General features: G+C 44.5%; 1 protein-coding gene and 1 long non-coding RNA gene across 4 annotated transcripts in view; one reads left to right on the top strand and one right to left on the bottom strand.

The window, feature by feature from the left end:
• AFG2A (AFG2 AAA ATPase homolog A) overlaps positions 1 to 24437 on the top strand; it is a 324422-nt gene that overhangs the window by 53965 nt on the left and 246020 nt on the right. The window contains exons 10-11 of the mRNA XM_066573780.1: positions 6324 to 6478; positions 9770 to 9979. Coding sequence (XP_066429877.1) covers positions 6324 to 6478; positions 9770 to 9979 — 365 coding nt within the window. The remainder of the gene's footprint in view (positions 1 to 6323; positions 6479 to 9769; positions 9980 to 24437) is intronic.
• On the bottom strand, positions 11943 to 16812 carry LOC136573398 (uncharacterized). 3 transcript variants are annotated; one of them, XR_010785885.1, is made up of 5 exons: positions 16635 to 16812; positions 15614 to 15727; positions 12543 to 12639; positions 12216 to 12405; positions 11943 to 12147 (listed from the first exon to the last, which is right to left on the bottom strand). It is a non-coding gene; the product is annotated as an uncharacterized lncRNA (long non-coding RNA). The 3 variants fall into 3 exon arrangements; XR_010785883.1 differs by lacking the exon at positions 15614 to 15727 and having other exon boundaries at positions 16635 to 16810; XR_010785884.1 differs by lacking the exon at positions 16635 to 16812 and having other exon boundaries at positions 15614 to 15755.

Raw genomic sequence — 24437 nt, 5'->3', positions numbered from 1 at the left:
TGATTCATTGAGCAATGCATTGATTGGCTGAGCAATGCATTGATTGGCTGAGCAGCGGTCGAAGAACCATTCACAGCCATTGCGTTGTGGAGGCAGCATTTATGAATTAGCCAGTCAGTGCCGCTGCTGAGCGCGTTGGAGCTCCAAAGAGCAGTGGGAGGGACCTGGACTGAGCCTGCTAGGTAAGTATAATAAGACCTAGCACTTTTTGGGGGGCAAACATTAATGTAAGACAGGGTCTTATTTTTGGAGAAACACAGTATGCTGATCAAATGATCAGTCTTGCACAATAACTACATAGCTTTTAGCATCCATCAAAACATTAATAAGTGATATAGCGAAAAACAACATAGATACCTGCTCTTTTCCTATATGAGGGCTGTGCCAAAACTTTTTTTTTCTGGATGGAAGTTTAAAAGGAAGTCATGTGATGATGATCATAGTCCCAATAATCTCTGGAATTATGCAGGCTCTTTGAAAAATATAGGCATGGCAGAGCCACGTCTGTATGCAATATTTAGGTTGTACATGGTTTTGCATGTGTAATTTAGTAGGATTATGGATCTTAAAGCTGACATATGATTTTCCTTGCATTGTGAGCCTGGGAAAAGAACACAATTGCCCGCACATCTGAGATTTGCTGTGGGTTTGTTGTGGTATGTCATACAGCCCGATGCATCTTATTAGGTTTTGTGTGGTCAGGTTTCAGCGCTGGAGTAATGTGGGAGGAGAGACTTATGATTATGAGAACAGCATAAGGAAACAGGAAAATACATGCTCTTATTCCCTGTCTGCTTCTTATTATCGCTCAATGTAAAAAAATATTTCCAGCTCGATGATGACCCCAGAAGTGGCTTGTGCACGCACATTCTACTCGAATGACTTCAGGCTTTGTTTGGAAAGCTTTGATCACTCATTCCTCGATTAGAAGAGGGGAAACTGGATTTTCGAAACATAAATAGATCAGAATTTCTTCTTTTCTGGGGTTTAATAAGAACACAATAGGGATACATCTCTCTCACTTGGTGATTTACAGTTCATAGGTTTTTATATATGATCGCGCATTTACTTTTAACCATAATATAAGGAGTGCAGATGTTAGGCCCTCCGTCATCTATCAGAAATAACACAGCAGTATTGTGGCAGACATTGTTTATTTAGAACGCCGTACACAACCTATTGTAGCACCTCACACATTAGGCTGGGGTACAACTGCTGGTCCACCGTGACCAACCTTCATCGTTGCCCAACTCTGGTTGAATCAGGGACGAGCCGCACAACCTGTGTCCCGTCCAACACAGACAAGTAACCCTGCCACACTGAGGTTGAGGTTGCTACTGGGACTCCCACAATCACTAAAACAGGGATTTTAAGTATCCCTAAAAGAATGAAGCAATTGTCACTCATGGTCACTGTTTCTCCATTCATCTCTATAGCATTGATGTAGATAACTGAACACTTGCACTTAGCTGTCTCCAGCAGTCCCATGCAAATCAATGGAGTGGTAGTGTGCACGCATGACCGCTCGTTCCGGGACACTCAGGACTCGTTCAAGTGTGTCCCAGCAGGCTCCACCAACCAGACACTTGTCACATATGAATAGGTGATAAGTTATTTTCGCAGTACAAACACTTTAAATTTCCCCATACGATGGATGAATTTCCTCTCATCTATTTACCTTTACGCCTGTCGTTCAACAAAAGAGTGCCCCCTCTTCCCTTGTCTTCCCCCAGATGACCTGGCACCATCAGCCATGAGGCCAGCACCATTTTGCCCAAAGAGACCCCTAACCTAGACCATCCCAATTGCTACTAATTATCTGAAGCTTCCTTCTACTATCACTTTCTTCCTAGGGACCACATGGCCCTCTTTATGTTTTCTGTGCCCTTCATTGTCTTTCCCTATACAAGGAACTGTAGCATGGCCCCATTATAGTGATGGGGGCCACATTACAGAAAACTGCAGAGACAGTGGCCAAGAGTACTACTGTGCAAGGAGACCAGAACGCCAAACCCATGTTGCAGCCTCTTTATTCTTAGGATGACTGGTGGTACCAAAAGTCAGATCCCCTCCATCAATCTGAAAGTGTTGGCTTGTTTTGCCTACAGGCAATCGCTTTATGAGATGGATATCCCCTTAAAACCCGTAATTGAATATTCATGTACATCATCTGCGGGGGTCAGTTAGCAAAGAATGCCATACATGTACCTCATTCGATCGAACGATCACAGGAGCTGTGTGCACATGATCGCCATGGGAGGCTGGCTCTGACTGACCCATAGACTAAAGGTTGTACGCTGTTTATGCCACACAATGAACGGCACAAAATGTAAAACCCAAAGTAAAGACAAAATTGCTGTCCACACTCTCCTTCCAGAAAAACGTAAAGGTAACCTGTCATTAAACCTAGTTATGGTGCTTATAGTTTAGGTAACAGGTAGTTCAGGAAGCAGTGTCTCATGCTTACCTGGTTCCCCATTCTTCCAATATCCCCCAGCAAAGTCAGTGCATAATCAGCCAGCATGACTCTCTTCAGAAGGCTGTGCATGCACTCCCATAGAGATACATGGGAGTATGCGCGCACAACCTTCTGAAAATAATGGCTGTGTGCGTGATGACTTTGCTGGGATGCACCACAGGAACGGGGGCTGAGTGGGTACCACACTTAGCTCCCCCGACTCCCTGTCACCTAAACTATAAGCACTATAACTTAGTTTTATGGTTTTTATAGTTAATGTCAGGTTCCCTTTAATAAAATTTAATCAAGTTACATGTACCCCTAAATGGTGCCATTGAAAATTAAAACCCATCCAGCAAAAACAAACCCTCATACAGCTGCATCGACTGAAAAAATGTAAAAAAAATGTATGGTTGTTGGAAGACATTGTTGGAAAAGTGAAAAAAAAAAGTTTGTTTCTTAAAGGGCTTTTCAGGGACCCCTGCTGATCAGCTAATGAGAAGGAGGTGCGGACAGCTGGGACTCTGAAAATGCCTTCTGTAGCACAGTGGCCAGGTTTGGTAGTTCGGCTTTTATCCAAATAAGTGACTGGACGAGAGGTGCACTACCAAACCCGTCCACTGCACTTTGGACAACTTTTTTAGAGCTTTGCCTGTCTGAAGCCCGTCTCATCAGCTGGGTGGTGGGGGCTCCGGGCAGCAGACACCTGAGGCTAGGTCACCAATAATTTTTTTCCTGGACAACCCTTGTAGGCCTGGGTGTGGAGGGGTTAAAATCATCAAATCTTATGTTGATAAAGTCCAATGGGTTAAACTAGTAGGTATGCTTTGGGTGATCCATTCCATAACTTTATGAGCGCTACGTAATATATTCAGGAAGCAGCATTTCTAGACAAACATTAGAAGGATATTCTATTGTAATACGATTCAAGTAAGTTTTGTTACTTTTCCAGCCGTGGTCTTGTTAATAATTGGCATTCATCTGGTGGATACGATAGCCTGTGTATTGTTCGAACTTGTCTGCCATTGCCATTGGGCTTCTTAAAATAATTAGCTTAAAAATATGATCTGCGGTCACAATAGGGAAGATATTTGTAGCATTTCCTTTGCCTGAAGACTGTTGGTCTCTCTTTCTTCTCCAGCTGGCCTCCTGGAATGTTTTTATTGATATTGTACCGTATCCTGTTCATTATGAATGTGCCACATTACAGGAAGTCTGTATTGCAAATATTTGTGATTCTGTAACAGAGCCTGGGGAGTTGAGGCAGGTGTTCATGCCCTTTTATAGCTCTCCAGCCTTGCTGTGTAGGCACCAGATGCTACATTGTACGTGGTGCAGTTTTAGATCAGGTTAGAGCATAGCAGCTCTCGGTAACTGGATTTAGGAAGGGATGTCCAGTATACATTAACATTGTTTCTTTAGTTCAGTTTTCGCCTTACTAGCTCTACAAGAACACAACTGGACACTGAGACTTCGGAGATTGCCCAATGCCTTTATAGAAGCAAGCATCAACAGAAGAGCATAGTTTACGTTCTACTCAATTGTTTATGTGCAAATCCTTCATAAAAAGCTCGAATGATGGCAGGATACATTATACAGGGCATAGTCTATCTATGGTACAATGAAAATTGTATGATTTAGGATCATGGGGTGTATCAAAAGAGGTCTAAGGGCACATGATGAGAACATTGTTCTTCCTCTTTAAAAGTCACTGGTCAGACCACAAGTGGAATATTGTGGACAGTTTTAGGCACTGGTACTCGGGAAGGACATATCAGAGTTTGAGCGGGTACAAAGGCAACTAAAGTAATAAATAGAATGGGCGAACTGCAATACCCAGAGAGGTTATCAAAATTGGGATTATTTAGTCAAGAAAAAAGACGTCCGAGGGGTGACCTAATAACGATGTATAGATATATCAGGGGACAATACTGAGATCTCTCCCATCATCTGTTTATACCCAGGACTGTGACAAATGGGAGGGGTCTTTGCGTTTAGAGGAAAGAAGGTTTCTACACCGACACAGAAGGGGGTTCTTTACTGTAACAGCAGAGAGACTATGGAACTCTCTCTGCCTGAGGATGGGGTGTTGACAAATTCGATAAAAGAGTTCAAGGGGGGCCTGAATGTCCTTCTGGAGCGATACAATATTATATGTTGTAATCATTAATAACTTCAAAAGGGTTGCTGATCAAGGGATTATTCTGATTACCAGATTGACATCAGGAAGGATTTTTTTCCCCTAAATGAGGAAAATTGGCTTCTACCTCATTGGGGTTTTTCTTTGCCTTACATACTATATTACCAAATCCTTATGATTGGTGCAGACAAAAAAATGCACAGCCTCCCCAACACAGCTAACACCTAATATTCCTAATGGTTTGGGTTGTTGCAGGAATTCAAGGAGTATTGCCATCTCTATGTTCCACCTTTTCTTCCTGGTCCGTTGCCAGCTACTTCCACATTCTCCTCCACTTTATGTGTTGGCGAAACTTGCTAGTGGCAGTTGAGGCCAGTGGAGCTGTGCTCATGTCATCGCTCTGCTGGCACGTGTGATCTCGGAAACTATTTGTGTTTAGATCGCTTGAGCAATATAGAACAGGTTCAGGGCTATTGCGCATACCCAGAAGCTGTCCTATAGACCTCTGTAGAGCAGCAGAAGCCACTGTACATTCTACAGCAAGATCCCACCTACAATAAAAAATACAACAGGATGAACGGCACAAGCTCGACCGCCACTACTATATCTCAGCAGCTGTCATAACCCTTGATAGCAAGCTATAAAGAACCAGAATGAGAGTAGAATATACGGATTATGGGATAAAAAGGGGTGCTTTTAATGCAGCCCTTAAATGCAGATGGTTTAGGGTATGAGAATGTACCTGAAATTTAAGTGACTTAATAAAAATTGATCCAAATTTTTTCTGGGGGTCAAAGCTCTTTAAGATGTTAGTCAATGTCTCACTGTATCGTCTAAAATTCCCCCATTTCAAACTCTAGAACACTGAGGCCAGGCTCACAAGGGCGGATTTCATTTGCATATTCCGCACCTGCACAGACGTTACGTGGTAATATGGGGCCATTGAAAGTCATGAACATTCGCAGCGGCGCTCTGACATGCGGAAAAGACTGTAGGCTTCCACGGGCAGAATAAAAATCGCAGCATGCTCTATTTTTGTGTGGATTTCGCACAGATGGCTCCTATTGAAGTCAACAGATGCGAGTATACCATCGCGCATACGCAATTAACATTGCATTGAAATTGTGGTGAAAACGCTCGAAATTCAATAGAAACGCCAGAATGCCAGCTGAAGGGGAGAAAGAGTTTTTTTCCGTGTGGACGATACGCTGTGCATCGCGTTCACCTGCGTGGAAAACTGCTCGCAGAACATTCACAATTACTTTCCGCGAATGATCGCGTGTCTTCCTCTGCAGACATCTGCATGTGGAATCCAACCCGTTTGTGTGCGACCAGCCTGAGGTTTCAGTATTTACCAATATTATGTCCGTAGTGCATGCATAGAGCAGCGGCGGTTGTGAGATGGAGCTTCAGCCAATAACTGCATAGCGGGAAGTGATGTTGCAGAAAGAAATGTCAAAACTTCTGTACAACCTAGCAAGATGCAGCAGCATATATTATTTCCTATGGCAGTAAGTGTACAGAGCACCTTGAAATCTTACATTTGAGGGGTGTGGTACGTTAAATGAGCTGGAACCTAATTGACACTTTTGTTTTGCCGTTATTTGATAGCATTTGATGATTGTTAATAAATTATATTTGTTCTATATTCGTGTATGATGAGGGTTAAATATTCTTTTTTTTCTGATGGCATCCTAATTCTTGACTGATTGGCTTCCTTTGCAGGCTTGAATGCTCTAAGGAGGAAACTAGGCGAAATGAGCGACCCATCAGACAGTGAAGTGGCCGGCTCGGTGGTAATCACTCTGAAGGATTTCCTGCAGGCGATGAATGATGTCAGGCCCAGCGCCATGCGGGAGGTGGCGGTAGATGTGCCCAATGTATGTAAAGCTTCTCTTTAGTGACTGTGAATGTTTCAAAATGTAACGTTTGAACCAAGGCAAAGATGTACAGATATATTGTATCTATAATATTTCTAACTATGAAACTGTTTATATAATATAGCTGAGTAATAACCCTTATGTGCTGGAATATCATTTCCTATAACAAGTTGTTCTTCAGTCATCAAGTTGTTATAAATTCTCTTCTTCATTGTGGTCATATCCGTTTCTGGAAAAGCTCAGTGACCGCTAACTCGACACTTTATTCTACATTTCTTTCTTAAAGAATCACTCTGGGCAAAACTGATAAACTGTATGCCTAGTGCAAAGAGGACCCAGTGTATTATACCAGCCCTGCAGCAGGCATAGCACAGTGTGTCAGCTTAAGGCTGGGTTCACACAGGGCGGATTTGCTGTGGAAATTCTGTGCAGAATTTCGCTGTGGCATATCCGCCTGCGGCTGCTAATCCCGGGATTAGTCAGCCATGTGGATGAGATTTGTTAAAAATCTCGTTCACACAGGACGGCTAATCTGTCGCGGCAAAGCCGGCATTAGCCACAAAGCCGGATTCCCCAGACACAGCATGACTATTTTTTTTTTCCGTTGCGGTCGTGCTCCTCTCTATGGGAGCACCAGCTGCAATGGAAAAGCATGTGGCCAAGCCGCTCCAAAACCCGCGCTTTCCGGGCAGAAATCTTGCATGTTTTTGCTGTGGCAAAACCGCGAGATTTCCAGTGGGATTCCGCCCTGTGTGAACCCAGCCTTAGGCTAGTTTGACATCTGCGTCAGGGGTTCCGGTTTCCTGCTCTGTTCGGGAGCAGGAAAGGGAATGCTCCGGGCTGCGAAGCTCTCTCCTATGATGGAACCAAACAGTGCTGAACAGACCCCATTGATTATAATGGGTCCGTGTGCTTTCCGCTCAGCTACCTGACTTTTAGCCGGAAGAAAAAGGGCTGTATCTGCCATTTAATATATATATATATATATATATATGTATATATATATCTCCTAAGCAGGAAAACAAAATAGTGCCTGGCCCCCCACCATCCCAGTATTGAGTTGAAAATATTAGAAAAGGGAAAAATAATTTCCTCCACTGGCTTGAGTTCTGTTTTCCTGTATAGTTTCAGATTCCAGTAACAGGACTCTGCAAACCTAAACCTTTTGGCGCTCCAGCTGGAACATCTGGAGATGCTGTTGCGTGTCTAGTCATTTCTGAGTAATTAATCCATGCAGACTTTTCTCCTGTAAACTCCTGTTGAGGAAAGACTCTTGAAGCTAGTTAAATAAGCAGGTGATCCCAATGTGTTGCGTTTTGGTAAAAGTAGGATTAAGTTTCCTTTGTGGAAGTGTGTAAGATATTCTATTTGACACATGAAACCCCCCGTGCTAAAAATATCACACAAGATCACATATGGTATCAAGATTTGACATTAGCAGAGCCCTGCACTTATTGGCCTCATATTGGTTGGATTCCAGATACATAACATTAAGTGTACATAATTTAATAGTTTCTATGTGGTGCATACTGAGAAAAAAAAGAACTGGGCAGGGATTGGAGATCTATGCAGTATTGCTTGGGAAAAGTATAGCTATTTTTACGCTTTTTCTTTTATGAGGTGTTTGATGCAGACATATAATGGGTCTATTCTGGAGCCATCACTGTATTTCACATACCCACCCTTACAAATATGATGTCCTGTTAACTAGTAATATTTTCCACATCGCAGTTTGAGATGCCTAAATGGATAGTAAAGTTAAATAATAATAGAGGAGAAAAGTACATGCAACTCTATGATGTTCTCTTTTTCCTTGATTGTGTCCTGTCACATGCCCAAAGGATGACAAATACTTAAAGTGTCCAGGGGTGGTACATATGAAACACTGTATATAATAAAAACTAGGCATGTACTAGACCTTGCCTTATAGGTTATGGAAACATTTGTGCATGGCAAATCAATACTAATTTCCTGCAGGAAAAAGAATCCCTTATCTTTTTTTTTTTTGCATATCCTTGTCATGCATTTAGAAAGCATCATACTTGGTTTGCTCAACCTCCCTTCTCCTCTTTCAGAGGCTGTGTAGCATAACCACGCCTACTCAGAACTACACAGCTGTCTCTCCTCTAACTCATTTTTTCTCTGAGCAGCTGTTGGTCTGTTACACTTAACTATTGATAAAAGCAGAGAATTCACCCAGAATGAATTACAGCACTCTGTAATAGTAGTTTTTTCTGCTCTGCTCTGCTCTGCTCTGCTCTACTCTGCCATCCCCCACACAGCTCTCTGTAATAGCTCAGTGGAAAGTCAATGAATGCACATTCACAACAGGAAAGGAGGCTCGGGGAGAAGTCAGTTAGTTTACTCTGATTGACAGAATTTGCTAAAATTTCAGTCCTCCAGTCTGCAGTGCCTTGGAAAACAATATAGCGTAGACACCAAACAGTCAAAAATTTATGATAAAAACCAATTACGAAAGGTCTTCATGTCCAAAAACACATTGATTAAAGTAAAGAGTGCAAAGGTGTACACAGCCTTCAAGATAGGCCTTAGAAGAAAATGGTCAGAAAGAGAAGGAGATGGGCATTTGTTTTTTATTTCTTCCATATTTCTGCAAGACACTTCATTTTGGGCGGGTTATAGGAAATACTGTAGACATTTGAATAGGCAAGTAACCTCTTTTCTAATTCATTTCTAGGCTTAAGGCTGATTTACATGCAATGATTATCAGTTAGGATAGCCGTTGCGGGTAAATGTGTGTCCATCGTGCACTTACCGTGCACTCTTCGTCCATCGCTGAGTTCAGCTTAGCATAAAAGCCATTGTTCCTTATAAGAGGCACGACATGCTGTGTTCTCCGCAGGCAACGCTGATAGCATTGTATGCAGCCAGCAGCCCACTGGAGAACAGAAGTGATGCATTTAGAGAACAGACCACCTGCTGTTCTCTAAATACATGCAAATGAAGTTAGTTAGCTACTAATGGGCTGATTAGCCCATTAGTACCTAACACAAAATGATCGCTCAAAACTGTTAGTTTCTGATGAATTGTGAGCGATCATCTTTGCTTGTAAATGGACTGTAATGTCCATTTACTGTAAATTTACTGTATGTCCCTTAAAGATCAGATCAGGGAGAGACAATAGGGAACTATGAATATAAAGACAAATCGTTCTCCAATTAAAAATAAAGCCTTTAGTTTCCTCCGTCTTTCTATTAGTAGAATTGTTAATACCACATCGTTCCAAGATAACATAGATTACTGTTGTGTAAGCTGTACTTTTTTTTTCAGGTATCGTGGACTGACATCGGAGGGTTGGAAAATGTTAAACTTAAATTAAAGCAGGCAGTGGAGTGGCCGCTGAAGCACCCTGAGGCCTTTATCCGCATGGGAATACAGCCACCCAAGGGAGTATTGCTTTATGGACCACCAGGCTGCTCCAAAACTATGATCGCAAAGGCTGTAGCAAATGAAAGTGGACTGAATTTCCTGACAGTGAAGGTATTTCACTATATGTTGTATCATTAATGCACTATTTGAAGAACAACGTTATTTATGACCATTAAACGGAACCTATCACCAACATTTCACCGCCAAAACAAAGTTGACTGGCCAGTAGGGAATCAAACATCAATCACTTGCAATACCCTCTCTTTTCATAATGAGCTCATATACCTCCGCAATTGGCTTTCAAAGTTAGGGCCCTTTTAGAGAAGCCGATTTCTTGTTTGAACAAGTGAACGATGTCAGAGTTTGCTTATGTTTATACAGCAGATACATTGTTGGCTCGTTGAGATGAGAAATCCTTCAGTCTTGTTTAGCCTGAGTAATTATCGTTCACTTTTGCTCTTTTGAATGATTTTTTGAACAATATTTATTCCATCTAGAAGCACCTTTATTCTGTACAGTATGCAAATGAGCAGGAAGAGTAATTCTGCTTTATTAGCTGAGGATCTAACCAGATCTGACGCATCACCCATTACACAGGAAACCCTGTCTATCAAGAGAAATGGGGTCTGGTTTCTTTGGCAGCTTACGAAGCAGCATGACTCTTCTTGGCCAGAAGACTCTTCTCTGCCTATTTGGATAAAGTGCAGGATAATTACAAAAAAGGAAAGGGCATTAGAAACAATTGTTTCATCCTCTGCTAGCCAGTGAAATTGGTATTGGGGTAAGATGGTGGTAATGGGTCCCCTTTAAAGCGGAAAAGTCCTAGAAGACTTAAAAAAAACATTCATTGCCATTCAAAATCAACCACAATCAGTCTTACTGCTCCCACACCCCGACTGTAGCACCAAGATGATAGTGGGTAAACTTAGTCAGGGTCTCAAAGAACAGCGAGAAAGCAATAGAGCGGGCCATATATGCTGCGCAGTTTCCTTGGCGAAATTTGTTGCAGCAGATCTGCAGCATTTACACTACAAGCTATGTGGATGGGAGTTAAAAAATCTTGTCCAACCGGAGTGCAAACATTCCATGCTGAATCTGCAGTAAATTTGAAATACTCTGCAGATTCTTAATCTGTTGCCTGCCAATTTATGCTGCAAATTTTGACACCGAATATCAACCTTTGTAATGCAAAGGTTGAAACTCGGGGCAAATCCGCAGCAGAATACGCACCAATTAGGTGCAGTTTAGGGCAACGGCGAATTAGCTGTAAATTTCCTGCCGATTTTTTTGCAGCAGAAAATATGGCTTACGTGAAGGCATCCCAAGGGTGTATTTACACAGGGCAGAAACGCTGCGGAATGTCCACAGCCCAAAATTCCATGGCAAATTCCGCAGCATTTCCGCACACAAAACATAGTCAAAATCCACACAAATATCAGAATCTGTACCAGTAGCTGATTTCAGAAGATACAGCGGTTACCTCCCAAGTCTTCGGCTGTCCATGCACTCCTTCACCCGCTACGCGCCAGCCTGTACTGAGCGCAGTGTCGCTGGTCAGGTGCTGCGGAAGTGCCATCACTTAACCAGTGGTGCTGCGCTCACTAACTTGGCATAGGGGCAGGAAAAATATAGGAAGAACATAGTCCCATCAAAATGTTATGGAATGAAGGAGGTTTGAGGGTACCTGTGAGTGGGGAAAAAAGGTCACCTCTCACCTTCCCCTTCTCTGGGAATGACTGGGAATAAAAATTATATTTATGATACATAAAGACTGCAGGGCAAGGGGGGTAGGTGCACAAGACAAGTGCTGAAGAGAGAGGTTCTTGGGTTATTCTGGGTTTATGTAAATTTCCAGTTTCAGCAAAAAGATTTCTGCAACAAGTCCATTCACTTCTTCTTAATCCTGAAGGTTGCAAGCTCGATCTCCGCATGATTCAGGTAGCCCGCTCAAGGTTGACTCAGCCTTCCATCCTTCTGAGGTTGGTAAAATGAGAAACCAGCTTGGTGGGGGGTAATAAGTAATAATTACCTAAAAGCGCTGCAGAATAAGTTGACGCCATACAAAATACCAAGATTTATTTTTATTTATGCCAAAACACCAAACAAGTGGTCCCCAGTCTAATTGGAGAGGTGTCCGTGCATGAAATCCGTGTTCATTCTGGGAGTCTATGATGGTAGATGGCTGCAGCATTCATCCACTGGGTGCAGAATGCAGCTGTCCACCAGGCCTCCTGTGCATTATTGATGGCTGGTACATGGTGTTGCTTCACCTCTTGTTCCTATGAAGGTAAAATCAGCTATTTCATAATAGGACTACTTGGATGTAGTCTTACTTGTATATACTAACCGAATGCTACCATGTAGGCTCAGCGTATCCATGTGAACTTGATGTCACAATCGCTCATTGTCTTCTCCTAATAGTTTACAACATTTCACTTCTTATCTAACACATCTTTGCTATTGTAGTCCTTCCAACTTTAGCCTTTTTACCTTGATGTTTCAGAAATGTTCTTCCTGTGGTAATTGTTAGGTGTTCTCTGTGAAAGATAAAAGCCGAGTTCAAAGTCTGTCTTGTATATCTGCATCCGCATCTGCTCCTGCATTTACCTCTCTGCAGGTATTCTCTCATACTGACCAGGCCAATAATTAGAACAGCTTTTTCATTGTCTCTCACCTGGAACTTCCTAAACAGACTCTTTTCTCTTTCATCAAAGGAGTACACACCATGCCTGCTGCTAATGATAACAGGTTGGACTTTACTGTTTATTGGCCTGCAGAGAAACACTAGTTAAGGCTAGGGAAAGGGTGATGACAATTAAAGTGTACTGAAAATTACAATTAGATTTAAGGCAAATGTTTCTTTATTTTAAAGAGTTCAGATCTTGGGGATTTTTTTTAAAGTCAAAATTAAGTCATCCGAACTTAACAGCCTAAGTAATGTTAAAAAACAGAGTGTTAGAATGATAAAAAATGCATATACCTAGTTAGACAGTGTACCCAATGTGGGGCCCCCGTCAGTCTCCCCGTCTGTTAGCTAGAGGCTAGAGCAGCTTCCGCTATGGAGAACTCTATTATATTATCTCCAATCATTTCAATGGGCTCTCCTTAAGGAGAAACCATACCCTTCCTGACCACGTCATAGGCTTCTAACTAGGCAAGCCAGCAACCTACTGATGAGGGGCAAAACCCCTAATCGGGCTGTCTGTGCAGGGTTGATCGTCTCCTTCTGCAGAAGACACTCACTTTGGCTCATATTTCTAGTCATTGTTACAAGGCTCGTTAGAAGATCTGACATTGACTTGCAGGGATGCTGCCTTCCAATTGATGGTGCTGTACAGGCATTGTTCCATCTTGCCATTTACATAAATTTCCCAGAAGAGAATGCATGGCCTTATAAGTTTCTTCAAAAGAGTTTTCGAGGGGCCTCAACACCTTTCTTGAGCGTTACAATGTTACATGTTATAGTCACTAATTATTTCAGAAGAGTTGTTGATTCTGGGGATTATTCTGATTCTGAACCATACTGTTCCTGACCTAATGGGCTTCCTGTGATGCCACAATTTGTAATCTACATTAAAACACAAGCTGCATCCGACCATTGGCTTATATACAAGCATATAGCTTTCCTGTATGATTTTATGAGAGGTTATCCAAAGAGCTCTCTCATTTTCTTTTAAGCTGTCGAACTGCTTCTTTGATGCAATGAATTTAGTAAGACATAGTGATTTGCTCCATAATATATACCCCAGATTTTACATTTTGAACTTGGAGTTGATAAAGATAATAAGTAAAGACCCAGCACAGCGGAAACGATAAGAAGCAGACTCCTGTCTCATGCCAGATATACAGAACAGCTGCACAAATATTTTCTGACTATGAAATTTTGTTTTGACATCTTTGTAAACTCTGAATATGTGAGACATTGATAAAAAAGGCAAAACCATGCAAGAACTAAAGGAATAGGAAGAGAATTCTGTTCTGGCCTCTTCTAGAGCTCTGCTTTTTGACACCTACCTTTAAATCCAGACATCCTGCAGTAAATGACCACTGCCTGCCCATTTCTCCCAGGATGTCCTGACATTACCAGGTGGCATTTCCTTTGTACAGATACCAAGTACTGCTAACCTACTTTTACACATTTTCCGACTAACCTGCACCAAATGGTGACGTTGGCACGTCACTCACTCCCATACGGTTTCATCGCTGTTTGCAGAGAGGGATGTACTGCTGACAAATGATGATTTATTGTCCACATATAAGATGCAATTAGCCAACAAATTAGTATTTGCCCCTTTGTAGGCTGATTGCTGGCATGTTTACACAGGGCAATCATTCAGGCATGAATGTTGGTTTGGCCGGTCATCAAGTTAGACAGTTATACAGGAATTGCCTGTCCTGGGGGCTCGCAGCATGCTGCCATACATTTTAAAGATTATTCGGTATGATCTGACCAACTTTGAGCATTCTTCATTGCTGGCTCAATGCTTAAAATGTTCAGCCCCATTCACAGTAAAACTTTGGTAATGACCCTCAAACATATATATGGATTTCACTTCGCAGTTCAGTGGTCAAACAGTGATTATTGCCAATTACTTGGGTATAGTAGATGCAGTAAATATCATTTACATTGACTAAGGAGATTGTCTCAGCAAGACAGCCTCTTATTATTGCTGTGGATAAAGGGAACAGTTTTGTGCCTTTTACATTGGACAACGGTCGGGAAAAGGACTGCAGAGCCCTGACGTCACCGCTAAGGTCGTTAGCGCTCATGCAGAACGTTTAGACAGACTTCGCCGCTGCATCGCAAGCTTCTCGCTCAGCGCCTCACCTTCTGTGTGAAGCGCTGAGCAGGCAGCATTTACACGGAATGAGAAGTCAGCAATCCAGCGATATTTTTTATGTTGACTGAAAGTCAGTGATAGTGACTTGTGAACGAACAGTGAGCATTTTTCCTTGCATTTGCGCTGCACGATTATCGCTCAGATTTGTTCGTTTGAAAACATTTTGAGCGTTACTCGTTACGTGTAAATGGCCCTTTATGCAATCGATTGTTTTAGTAAGAGAATCCCTCTGTACAACTAAAAGAGCAAACTAATTAAGAAAATTAACAAGCTCCATCTGACTGCAGTGGTCCTTACTGCAAAAGTTGGATACAGTCTATCCTTCTGAAGATGAAAAAGGTATTGCGGTTTTAAAACTGAAGTATCTACATTTCTTGCCCTCCCACGAAACCTGGTAGATGAGGATTATACCAAATTAGTGTGTTTTTGAATTTATTTTTTTTGGAATAAGGGGTATAAATACCATTTATGTTCATGGATCAGCGGGATTGGCTCCATCGCTTTGCCGCCATGGCCTCGCTGACTCTGTTGCAGCTTTTCTTTTGTTTCTACTTCCACTCTCCGTCCTTCATACCAGGTCCTGTTAGATTCGGATCCTGGTCCTCTGTATCTGTCAAATCAGCAGTTTCCAACTTACACTGTCAATCAACGCCATCCATTGACGGTAAGTGACAGAGTCAAAGCGTCATGAGCCGAATGTAACAGGACTCAGAACAGGGGAACAAAAGATACGCCATTATAGAGACAGCAGGGATGTGGCTGCAAAGCTACGGGGCTGGCAGTACTGACCCAAAGACATGATGGGTCTTTTTTAACCCTTTCCAATCCGCTGTCTGACCTCTGAAGACATAATTTAAGGCTGTACAGCTTCGATGTTGGAAGACATCCGTCGGGATTCTCTTACTGTATATTGCCAGCTTCTCTGCTGTCGGAGCCTATCCAATGTGTCACCTCATGCAGTACTGGCTTTAGCCAGCAGATAGCGCCGTTGTATAACAGCAGAAAAAGAGTAAGCCCCCTAGGAAAACCAGGATATAAATTGGATTGGAAAGAGTTAATATAGTGTCTTATTTTGATCAATATTTGCATTCTAGGGATCATATTATGAACTTCGATCTAAAAATCTTTAGTGGGTCAGATAATGATCTGATTAGATGAGCAGAACCAACAGTAGTTCCTCATATGAAGAAGCTGCAGAGAACAATTCAGAGTATCATAGTATATATGGCCGAAAAAAAGTTCCCGTTTCTTATGGCGTGAATCTATTTCCAATTAACAATAATTTAGCTTTGTGAGGGGGCGTGGCCAGCGACCGGCATGAACAGTCGCATGTAAGGAGAGCTCCCCAGGGGAAAACTTAAAATCCTGCAAAAATCCTGGCCAAACTCAAAACCTGGAATCCCAAACAAAGCCTAAGGACTCCTAGATCCTGAGGGGGCGATTGGACCGTGGCCGAAAGCGACTAAAACCCCCTGAGACTTACTACAAGGCCGTGGACCGGGGGGGAAGAGGAGCGGCGCCAACGCCCTACCATTCTCCCGCGCACAGCCCTGTGGGCCAGGTAGGAACCTGAGGACCTGCCCTTGCCTGCCCGGACGTGCTGTGCCCGGCGGGTCTCCCTCGGGACCCGGTTGCTCTGTCTGGGCCAACCCTCCCCCTCCCCACCTTGCCGCCGCTGTCCGGACGAGTCCCGAACGGCGGGAAAACCCCTGAGTTAAACCCCGGACCCTGGGACGGAGGGACCTATTCCCGGGGAGAAGCGGCCGCGCTAAACCTGAGGGGCGGACCACGGCTTGTGAGCTGCTATGACCGCCCTGCCGATCCGACACCCCTGCCGCCGCTGGCCGGAGCCGACGCGCGGCTTGCGAGAGACCTATCCTCCCGGATTGGGAGGCCCGCTTGACAGCCCCCCCAGCGCGCAGTACCTGCTGCCGGGTCCCGGCTGGGACCGCGGCTTGCTCCAGCGTCCGCTCACGGGCACCCGGAAATCCTCCACGGCCGGTGAGAAACTGGTCCCTCTTGGACGGGAGGGGCTGCCTGACCTACAGCCTCCGGTCTCTTCTCCCTGCTGCAGAAGCCGAGTGGATCCTACGGCTCGCCCGGCCGGTCGGCCGCCTTGTAACATCCTGCTACCGCCCCCTAGCGGCACAGGACACCCTGCAGAGCCCCGATTTCAGCCCGGAGAGCCGCATCGCTTGCAGACCGGCAGTCTGGGAATCCTCTCATTGGGTGCAGTCACCGGACAGGCAGACGACCACAGACCCATTTGAAATTGCGGTCGACCCGACCACACCATCAGCCACCCATCAGTGACCCGTCTTATGACACCCGGGGATTCCGCGCCGCCATACCCCTCTTTCCACACCCGGCCCAGCGGAGTCGGCAGCTGAATCGTGAGTAAACCAGCGGGGGGCTGAGGGACAACACATCTGCTAAGGGACACTGACCCCTCTGGGGCGACACACCGGGCAGATAGCCCACAACAGTGGACCCCCACCACCCCTTGGGAAAACATCTATAGCTGCTTTCAACATTATATAACAGCACCCTGGGAGGTGCGTGAGGAGTGGACTGCCTCAGATCATAATTCCATCTGTCCGACCTTTTACCCGCAGCGAACGGCGATACGACAAGCGGCCGGCGCCGTTCTTCACCCCCAATTGCAACCAACCCCAAACTCGGTCAAACCACACACAGTTGTGACCCGGACCGCGGGACCTTCGCCCTCTAACAACCATTGTAACCGCATAACTACAAGGACTGGACAGCCAACTATATCCAAACCCCACAAAAGTCGCATCAAACTGCCGATTTTGCTTCTAGGTACCTGCCACAAGCAACAACTTCGACACCCTTCATATCAAACTACACTAAACGGGAAAGGACAGGAACCTTCACTCCTTAATAGCCAGCGCAAGCGCATAACTACAAGGACTGTATAACCAAAACATTTAAATCCTGTAAAAGTCACGTTAAAACACCAGAATCGCTCCTTGGCCTCTGTTACAATCAATAACCCTCGACACTCTATACACCGCATTATACTAAGCGGGAAAGGCCCCTACCCTCTAACAACCACCGCAACTGTATAATTATAAGGACTCTAGCTGACAACATCTAAACCCTGTAAGAGTCATATCAATCCATTACAGTCTAAATCTCAGGTCGGAAAAGAGGAAAAGCCATCCATTTCCATATACCACTATACCAATCTACGTCCCCCCATCATGAGCACACGAGCCAAAAGTGGCTCGGCAGCAGAAAAGTTTAAAGAATTCGCCCATTCCAAGACCCCGGATCATACGCTAAGACCAACACGACCTATCCAGATGAGGGAGCCCGAAGACGAGAGCGGGCAACCCCCGGAACCGACCATGCGACAGCTCCTTGAAGCAATCAACACTTGCAAGTCCTCTCTCACTAATAAAATAGAAGAGATAAAATCTGATGTATCTCTACTGAGAGAGGACTTACAGAACATGAGAGGTAGAATGCGGGAAATGGAGGACCGCATCTCCAACGCAGAAGACTCCCTACGCCCGCTCTCCGTGGCAGTTAAAAAAGCCACGCGGGTAGCAGAATTCTGCCAATCCAAGATGGACGACCTAGAAAACAGGTCGCGCCGTAACAACCTACGGATAATAGGCCTACCCGAAAAATCAGAAGGCCCCCACCCAGAAATATTCGCCGAAACCTGGCTGAAGTCTTTGCTGAGTGACGAAGCCTTTTCTACGCATTTCACAGTGGAAAGAGCCCATCGGGTCCCAACAAAACCACCACAGCCGGGAGCCCCCCCTGCGCCCCTTCCTAGTAAGGATCCTCAACTGCAGAGATCGCGACGCTGCGCTTCGTCAAGCTAGACTAAAGGGCCCATTAAAACACAATAACGCAACAATCTCCATATTTCCTGACTTTTCCGCTGAGTTACAAAAGCAAAGGGCCACATTCATAGAAGCAAAAAGAAAGTTCAAAGAAAGAAACATCCCGTATTCAATGGCATACCCAGCACGCCTGCGGATCGTAACCCAAGGAAAGGTCGTTTTCCTTCAATCTCCCACCGAGGCCTTGGAGTGGCTGGACATGCACCCGCAAACACCGAAGGACGATTGATTCTGCAACATCTATGGCAGGACTTCAAACCTAGTCACAATTTATGCGACCGATATCCCTTTGACCTATAGACGGTGAAAATGTGGGGCAACGATACCTTTGAATTGCCAATGGGCTTGGCAAACACCCACAATCCTCTGTAGGCCACCGGGATATTTCCCCCCCCCCCCCCCCCCGTATTAGAGTAACATTTGCTATTTCTGAATAGATTGTAGCTAAACTGTTTTATTTTTGTTTGCTGTGTTTGACATTTGCGCCGAAATTAAGCAAAATGTCAAAAGTTAAATGTTTAAGTTGTTATAATCTGCTCTTTAACAATACTATTAGCAGGTCTGCATTGACACAATTCCCCTTCCCACACCCACCGGTCTTTCCCCTTTCTCTTCACCCCAGGGACACAGAGGCAACACTTCAATTATATACCCACACAGCCAGCGATGACTTTAAAATGTCTTAGCTGGAATGTCCGGGGCCTCGGCACCGCCCTCAAGCGAAGAGCGGTCTTCGCTTATATTCGGCAAACTAACCCACACATTATAAGTTTGCAAGAGACCCACCTCATCAAAGAAAAGGCCGACGCCCTTGCAAAGCCGTGGGTGCAGTGGGCCGCCCACTGCTTCCACACCTCCTCTTCCAGGGGCGTCTCTGTGCTTATCCATAGGTCATTGCGCTGGAACCCTATCAATGTTTGCAGGGACCCCGAAGGAAGGTTTATATTCATATTTGGCGAAATAAACTCCAAACCTTACATTATCCTATCTATCTACAACCCACCCCACAATAATCTTCATCTTTTACAGTCCGCCATAACATATGCACATCAATACCCTTCGGCGGGGGTGATCTGCTTAGGTGACTTTAATATGGTAATGGACTCTGCAATAGACAGATTCCACACATCCCCCCAACATGACCCCCACCCAAAGTTCTTCTCTAAAACAACTAATCGAAAGTGTCGGCTGGATTGATCTCTGGCGATTTAAACACCCTGACGCGCGGGAGTTCACCTGTCATTCCCCGGGACATAGCGCGCTGGCAAGGATTGATTATATATTTAGCTCAGCAGAACTGGCGATATACCTTTCCAACATCACGCACTGCCCGCGCGGCATATCCGATCACAGCCCCATACTGCTAACATTGAAATTCCCTCAACAAACTATAGTACCCACCTGGAGGCTTCACCCTTCCTGGCTGAAGCTGATCGGAACGGATGACCAAATGCCTTTCCACATATCTCTGTTTCTAGAGGTCCACAGTGAGAACACCCATCCCGCTCTGAAATGGGATACCCTGAAGGCTTACGTTAGGGGATTCCTCAAGTCCGCCATCTCATACATCAAAAAATCGACAGCCCAGGCCGACAGAGAACTAGAAACCCAGACAATAGAGGCTGAAAAGATATACACATCTAACCCCCCAGACGCTAACAAAACAGCCTGGCTCAGTCTACTCCGACTTCATAAACATCAAATATACGCTAAAGCCAAGCGCAAACTATTCTTCACCAAGCAACATTATTTCGAACTGGGAAATCAATCCAGCCATCTACTAGCCAGCCTCATTAGACGGGAAAATAAAACTAACACGGTCCTTAAGATTAATAACCAAAGTGGGGTGGAGCTGACTGACGGCCCATCTATCACAAATTGCTTTAAAGACTTCTATAGCAACTTATACAACTCCTCCTCTCATAGCACAGTGGCTGATATCCTGAGATACTTGGAGGATCTAAATTTCCCAACCCTATCCGCAGATCAGGTTGAACTTTTGGAAGCCCCAATCACGCTGGAGGAGATCCAGCAGATAATTCAGGATATGGCCCCCAATAAATCGCCCGGCCCGGACGGCCTCCCAATAGAGACATACCGGAAATACAGTGAACAGCTAGCCCCGCTACTACTTGAGACACTAAATCAAGCCCAAATAGACAACACCCTCCCACCTTCATTCTACAAAGCCTCCATAGTAGTGATACAGAAACCTGGAAAGGACCCGATAGAATGCAGCTCTTATCGCCCAATCTCATTAGTAAACGCGGACTACAAAATCCTAACTAAAATCCTAGCCACTAGATTTAATCAAGTAATCTTATCCATTATCCATCCGGACCAGACGGGTTTCATGCCTGGGAAATCTACAACAATAAACATTCGTAGAGTCCAGACAGCCATGCAATTAGGTAAGCAATACAATATGCCCTGGGCTTTAGTCTCACTGGACATGGCAAAGGCCTTTGACTCATTGGAGTGGGCTTTTCTCGGGGCTTGTCTGGTTCGCTTTGGATTTGGACCCAAATTCCAACAATGGATCAAAACCATATATAAATCCCCGAGCGCGAATGTAGTAGTAAACGGCATCCCATCACCCGAATTTCAATTGGCAAGAGGCACCCGACAGGGATGCCCCTTATCCCCGGCCCTATTTGCCATAGCCATTGAGGCGTTGGCGATCCGCCTGAGAAGCACCCCCAATGTAAAAGGTATTAGATGGTCAGAGCTTGAGAGTAAGGTGGGACTATATGCGGACGACACAATTCTTTTCCTATCAGACCCAATGAACTCTTTTTCCCAGGCCATGATCCACATAGACAGGTTCTCCAGTTTCTCGGGTCTATACGTTAACTGGTCCAAATCGACAATTCTGTATACAAACCTTAACCCCGGAAATGACCCCTGCGTTACCAGGTACGGGCTAAAACCGGTCCAAACGTTTAAATATCTGGGGATACTTATGCCATATGACCACAACAACGCTATAACAGAAAATATAGACCCGCTACTAGACATTATAAAACACAAGCTAAAAGGATGGACAAAACTACCGCACTCCGTGGCGGGGCGCATAAACCTCATTAAAATGGCCGTCCAGCCTAAATGTTTGTATATACTGCAGCACATGCCAGTAACCGTCCCCAAACGTTTTTTCCAGACATTAAACTCCCTGATCATCTCCTTTGTATGGAACTCCTCTCGCTCCAAACTAAACCTGTCGACACTACAAAGGCCCAAGAAGCAAGCCGGAATGGCCCTCCCGGACCTCCGACTCTATTACCTGGCAGGACAATTGAGGAACATACGGGCCTGGGTCTTAAACGGGGAGCTGCCCATAGCAGACAAACAACTGGCGAAGCAAGTAAAAGGCAATAATCTTTTTAATTACTTAGAGTTCCCGCAACACCCAACCCCACCGACGTGATCCCGCTTCACAAACTAGCCCTTGGCGTGTGGAGGGAGGTGAAGAAGCTGCAGCGATACCAAGACACAATACCCGAGCTCTACCTTTGGAATAACCCTGGTCTTACCGCCTTACAATCAGTCCCAGACCCACAGTACTGGATGGCCCAAGGGGTATACACACTAAAAGATGTATACGCAGACGATACATTCCCTACATTCACGGAGCTACGCGACAGGCTGCAGTCCCCACATCTCCAACTATTCCGATTTTTTTCAGCTAAGACATGCCCTAAACTCCCAATTCCCGCCCACCTCAACACACATATCCAAGTTCCCTACAATTGGCATTCTCAAGTCCCAGGGACCCAGGGGGCTAATCTCGGCCCTATATACACATCTCCTTTCGGCAAAAATAGCCCTTAACCCGCCCCTAGCATATGACAAATGGAAACAAGTTATCCCGTCCCTTACATCCGAGGAGTGGCAGGACATCTCCGAATCCCATCTGGCAGTCTCCCCCGCCGTAAATAATAGACTAATTCAACTATACATAACACACCAGGCCTATCTTACCCCTAGCCGCCTATACAGAATGGGCACCACATCCTCAAATGCCTGCCACAGATGCCGCCAACCAGAGGCGAACTTCTGGCACTTGATATGGGAATGCCCTCCAATTAATGAATACTGGTTGGAAATTATCAACCTCATAAACATGCTACTACCTCCCCCACTAGCTGTAGACCTAGATCCTAGGGTGGCGCTGTTCGGCCTACTGGAGGAGGAGGTGTGGCCACATTACACCCGCGCCTTTCTTGAAAAGGTGCTATTCCTGGCCCGTAAGATAATAGCCATGAAGTGGATGGCCGTCGAGGCCCCCTCAGTCCCACACTGGATCCAAATGGTAAACACCGTAACCTCCTATGAGAAGATCATTTACCAAAACCGAGGATGCCCGGCCAAATTTAGAAACATATGGGGTATATGGATCGACTCCCACTCTACCCTATACACGGAATGAGCCTTGAGACCTGACTTACACCCCCCCTTCCCCCCCCCCCCTCCCAGATCAGTGTCAGCAGACCTGCACTCTAGCTCTACTATTAAAACCGAAAGAAATCAGAGCAGAACCGTTTTGCAAAAAAGTTATAAAGTTTATTGTTATCAAGTTACCTAAGGAATCGAGTAACAAAATTAGACTGATTTAATTATAATGGAAAATGCATATATGTACAATGATACACCTAACAAAGTTTTCTATTCTGTATTCTATAATACCTTTCCTCATTTAAAATAAAACGAATTTAAAAAAAATAATTTAGCTTTGTGTGGCGGTCCATTGTGTGCCCACCAGTTTATATGCAAGGGTTCACTGGTCAGGAGTACGAGGGAAGTTCCCAAGAAGGTCAGGGCGGGATGGGGCAGTGGCCAAAGGTAGATGACATTTCAATGTAATTTGCTTGCTTTATGTCAATCTCATATGCTTTCAATGTCTGCGAGGTCATTATTCTGTAATTGAATACATTTAGGGGACTTTAAAACATGACTCTACGGCACTGTTCATTTTTCAGGCTTCTATGTCTTAACCACACAATAATGTGGAAGTTTTGTTTGGCTTTGGACAGCTTCTCATGACTCATTTTCTAACGATATTATAAATGCGTTCTTGTGTTTCTCATGCCACACTTAGGTCAACTGCATGTGTCTGACATATGCAGCTTTTGAAGTTTAAAGTTATTGTATCTGCTTCTTTATATGACAGATGTAGCTTACTTTGCAGAAAAAGCCCTAAAAAATGCCCCCGTGAACTGTTCACAATACAACTAGAATGATACAAGTTAAAAGGGCATGAACTATTCAGACAATTTCTGCCCATCCACTAGCTTGTGTTAGTATCATCATTTCTATTATATACTTTTATTAAAAATATTGTTGCTTTACCACTGTAAATCACGGCTACCACTATGGGGCACGTTGAGCTGCTGCCCTTCGCTTGACTAGAAAGGGTCCTGGATATTGATGTTAGATAGGTCTCCAAAGGGACTAAATATGCGATTGGACTTGATATATTTTTACTGAAATTATATAATACATATAGGATAAGTAGGAAGGATCAGCATAGACATGGAACATACATAGGGTTAAAGCAACTCTCCAGTTTCTGTCTCGGGACAAGAGAAAGGTGGTATATAATCTGCCGTTGTTCTCTGCTACCCTTCCAATCCACTGGTTCTATGCTGCATTTTCAGCTGGCCCAGATGGCTTTGGCAATTTTGAAACTACCTAATGCATACTGTGCACTACATTCTGATTGGCCAGTGCTGATCACATGATGAGTTCTGACCAATCAGAGAGCATATATAGTGCATTGGTAGTCTAACGTTACCAGTGTATTGTGCGGATTAGGTAGTCTGAAGATTGTGTCGGCCATTTTTGATG

This window comes from Eleutherodactylus coqui, chromosome 7 (genome assembly GCF_035609145.1).
Source record: "Eleutherodactylus coqui strain aEleCoq1 chromosome 7, aEleCoq1.hap1, whole genome shotgun sequence".
NCBI classification, from domain to species: domain Eukaryota; kingdom Metazoa; phylum Chordata; class Amphibia; order Anura; family Eleutherodactylidae; genus Eleutherodactylus; species Eleutherodactylus coqui.
The sequence above is the reverse complement of the archived record's forward strand: the minus strand, read 5'-3'. Positions and strand labels throughout refer to the sequence as shown.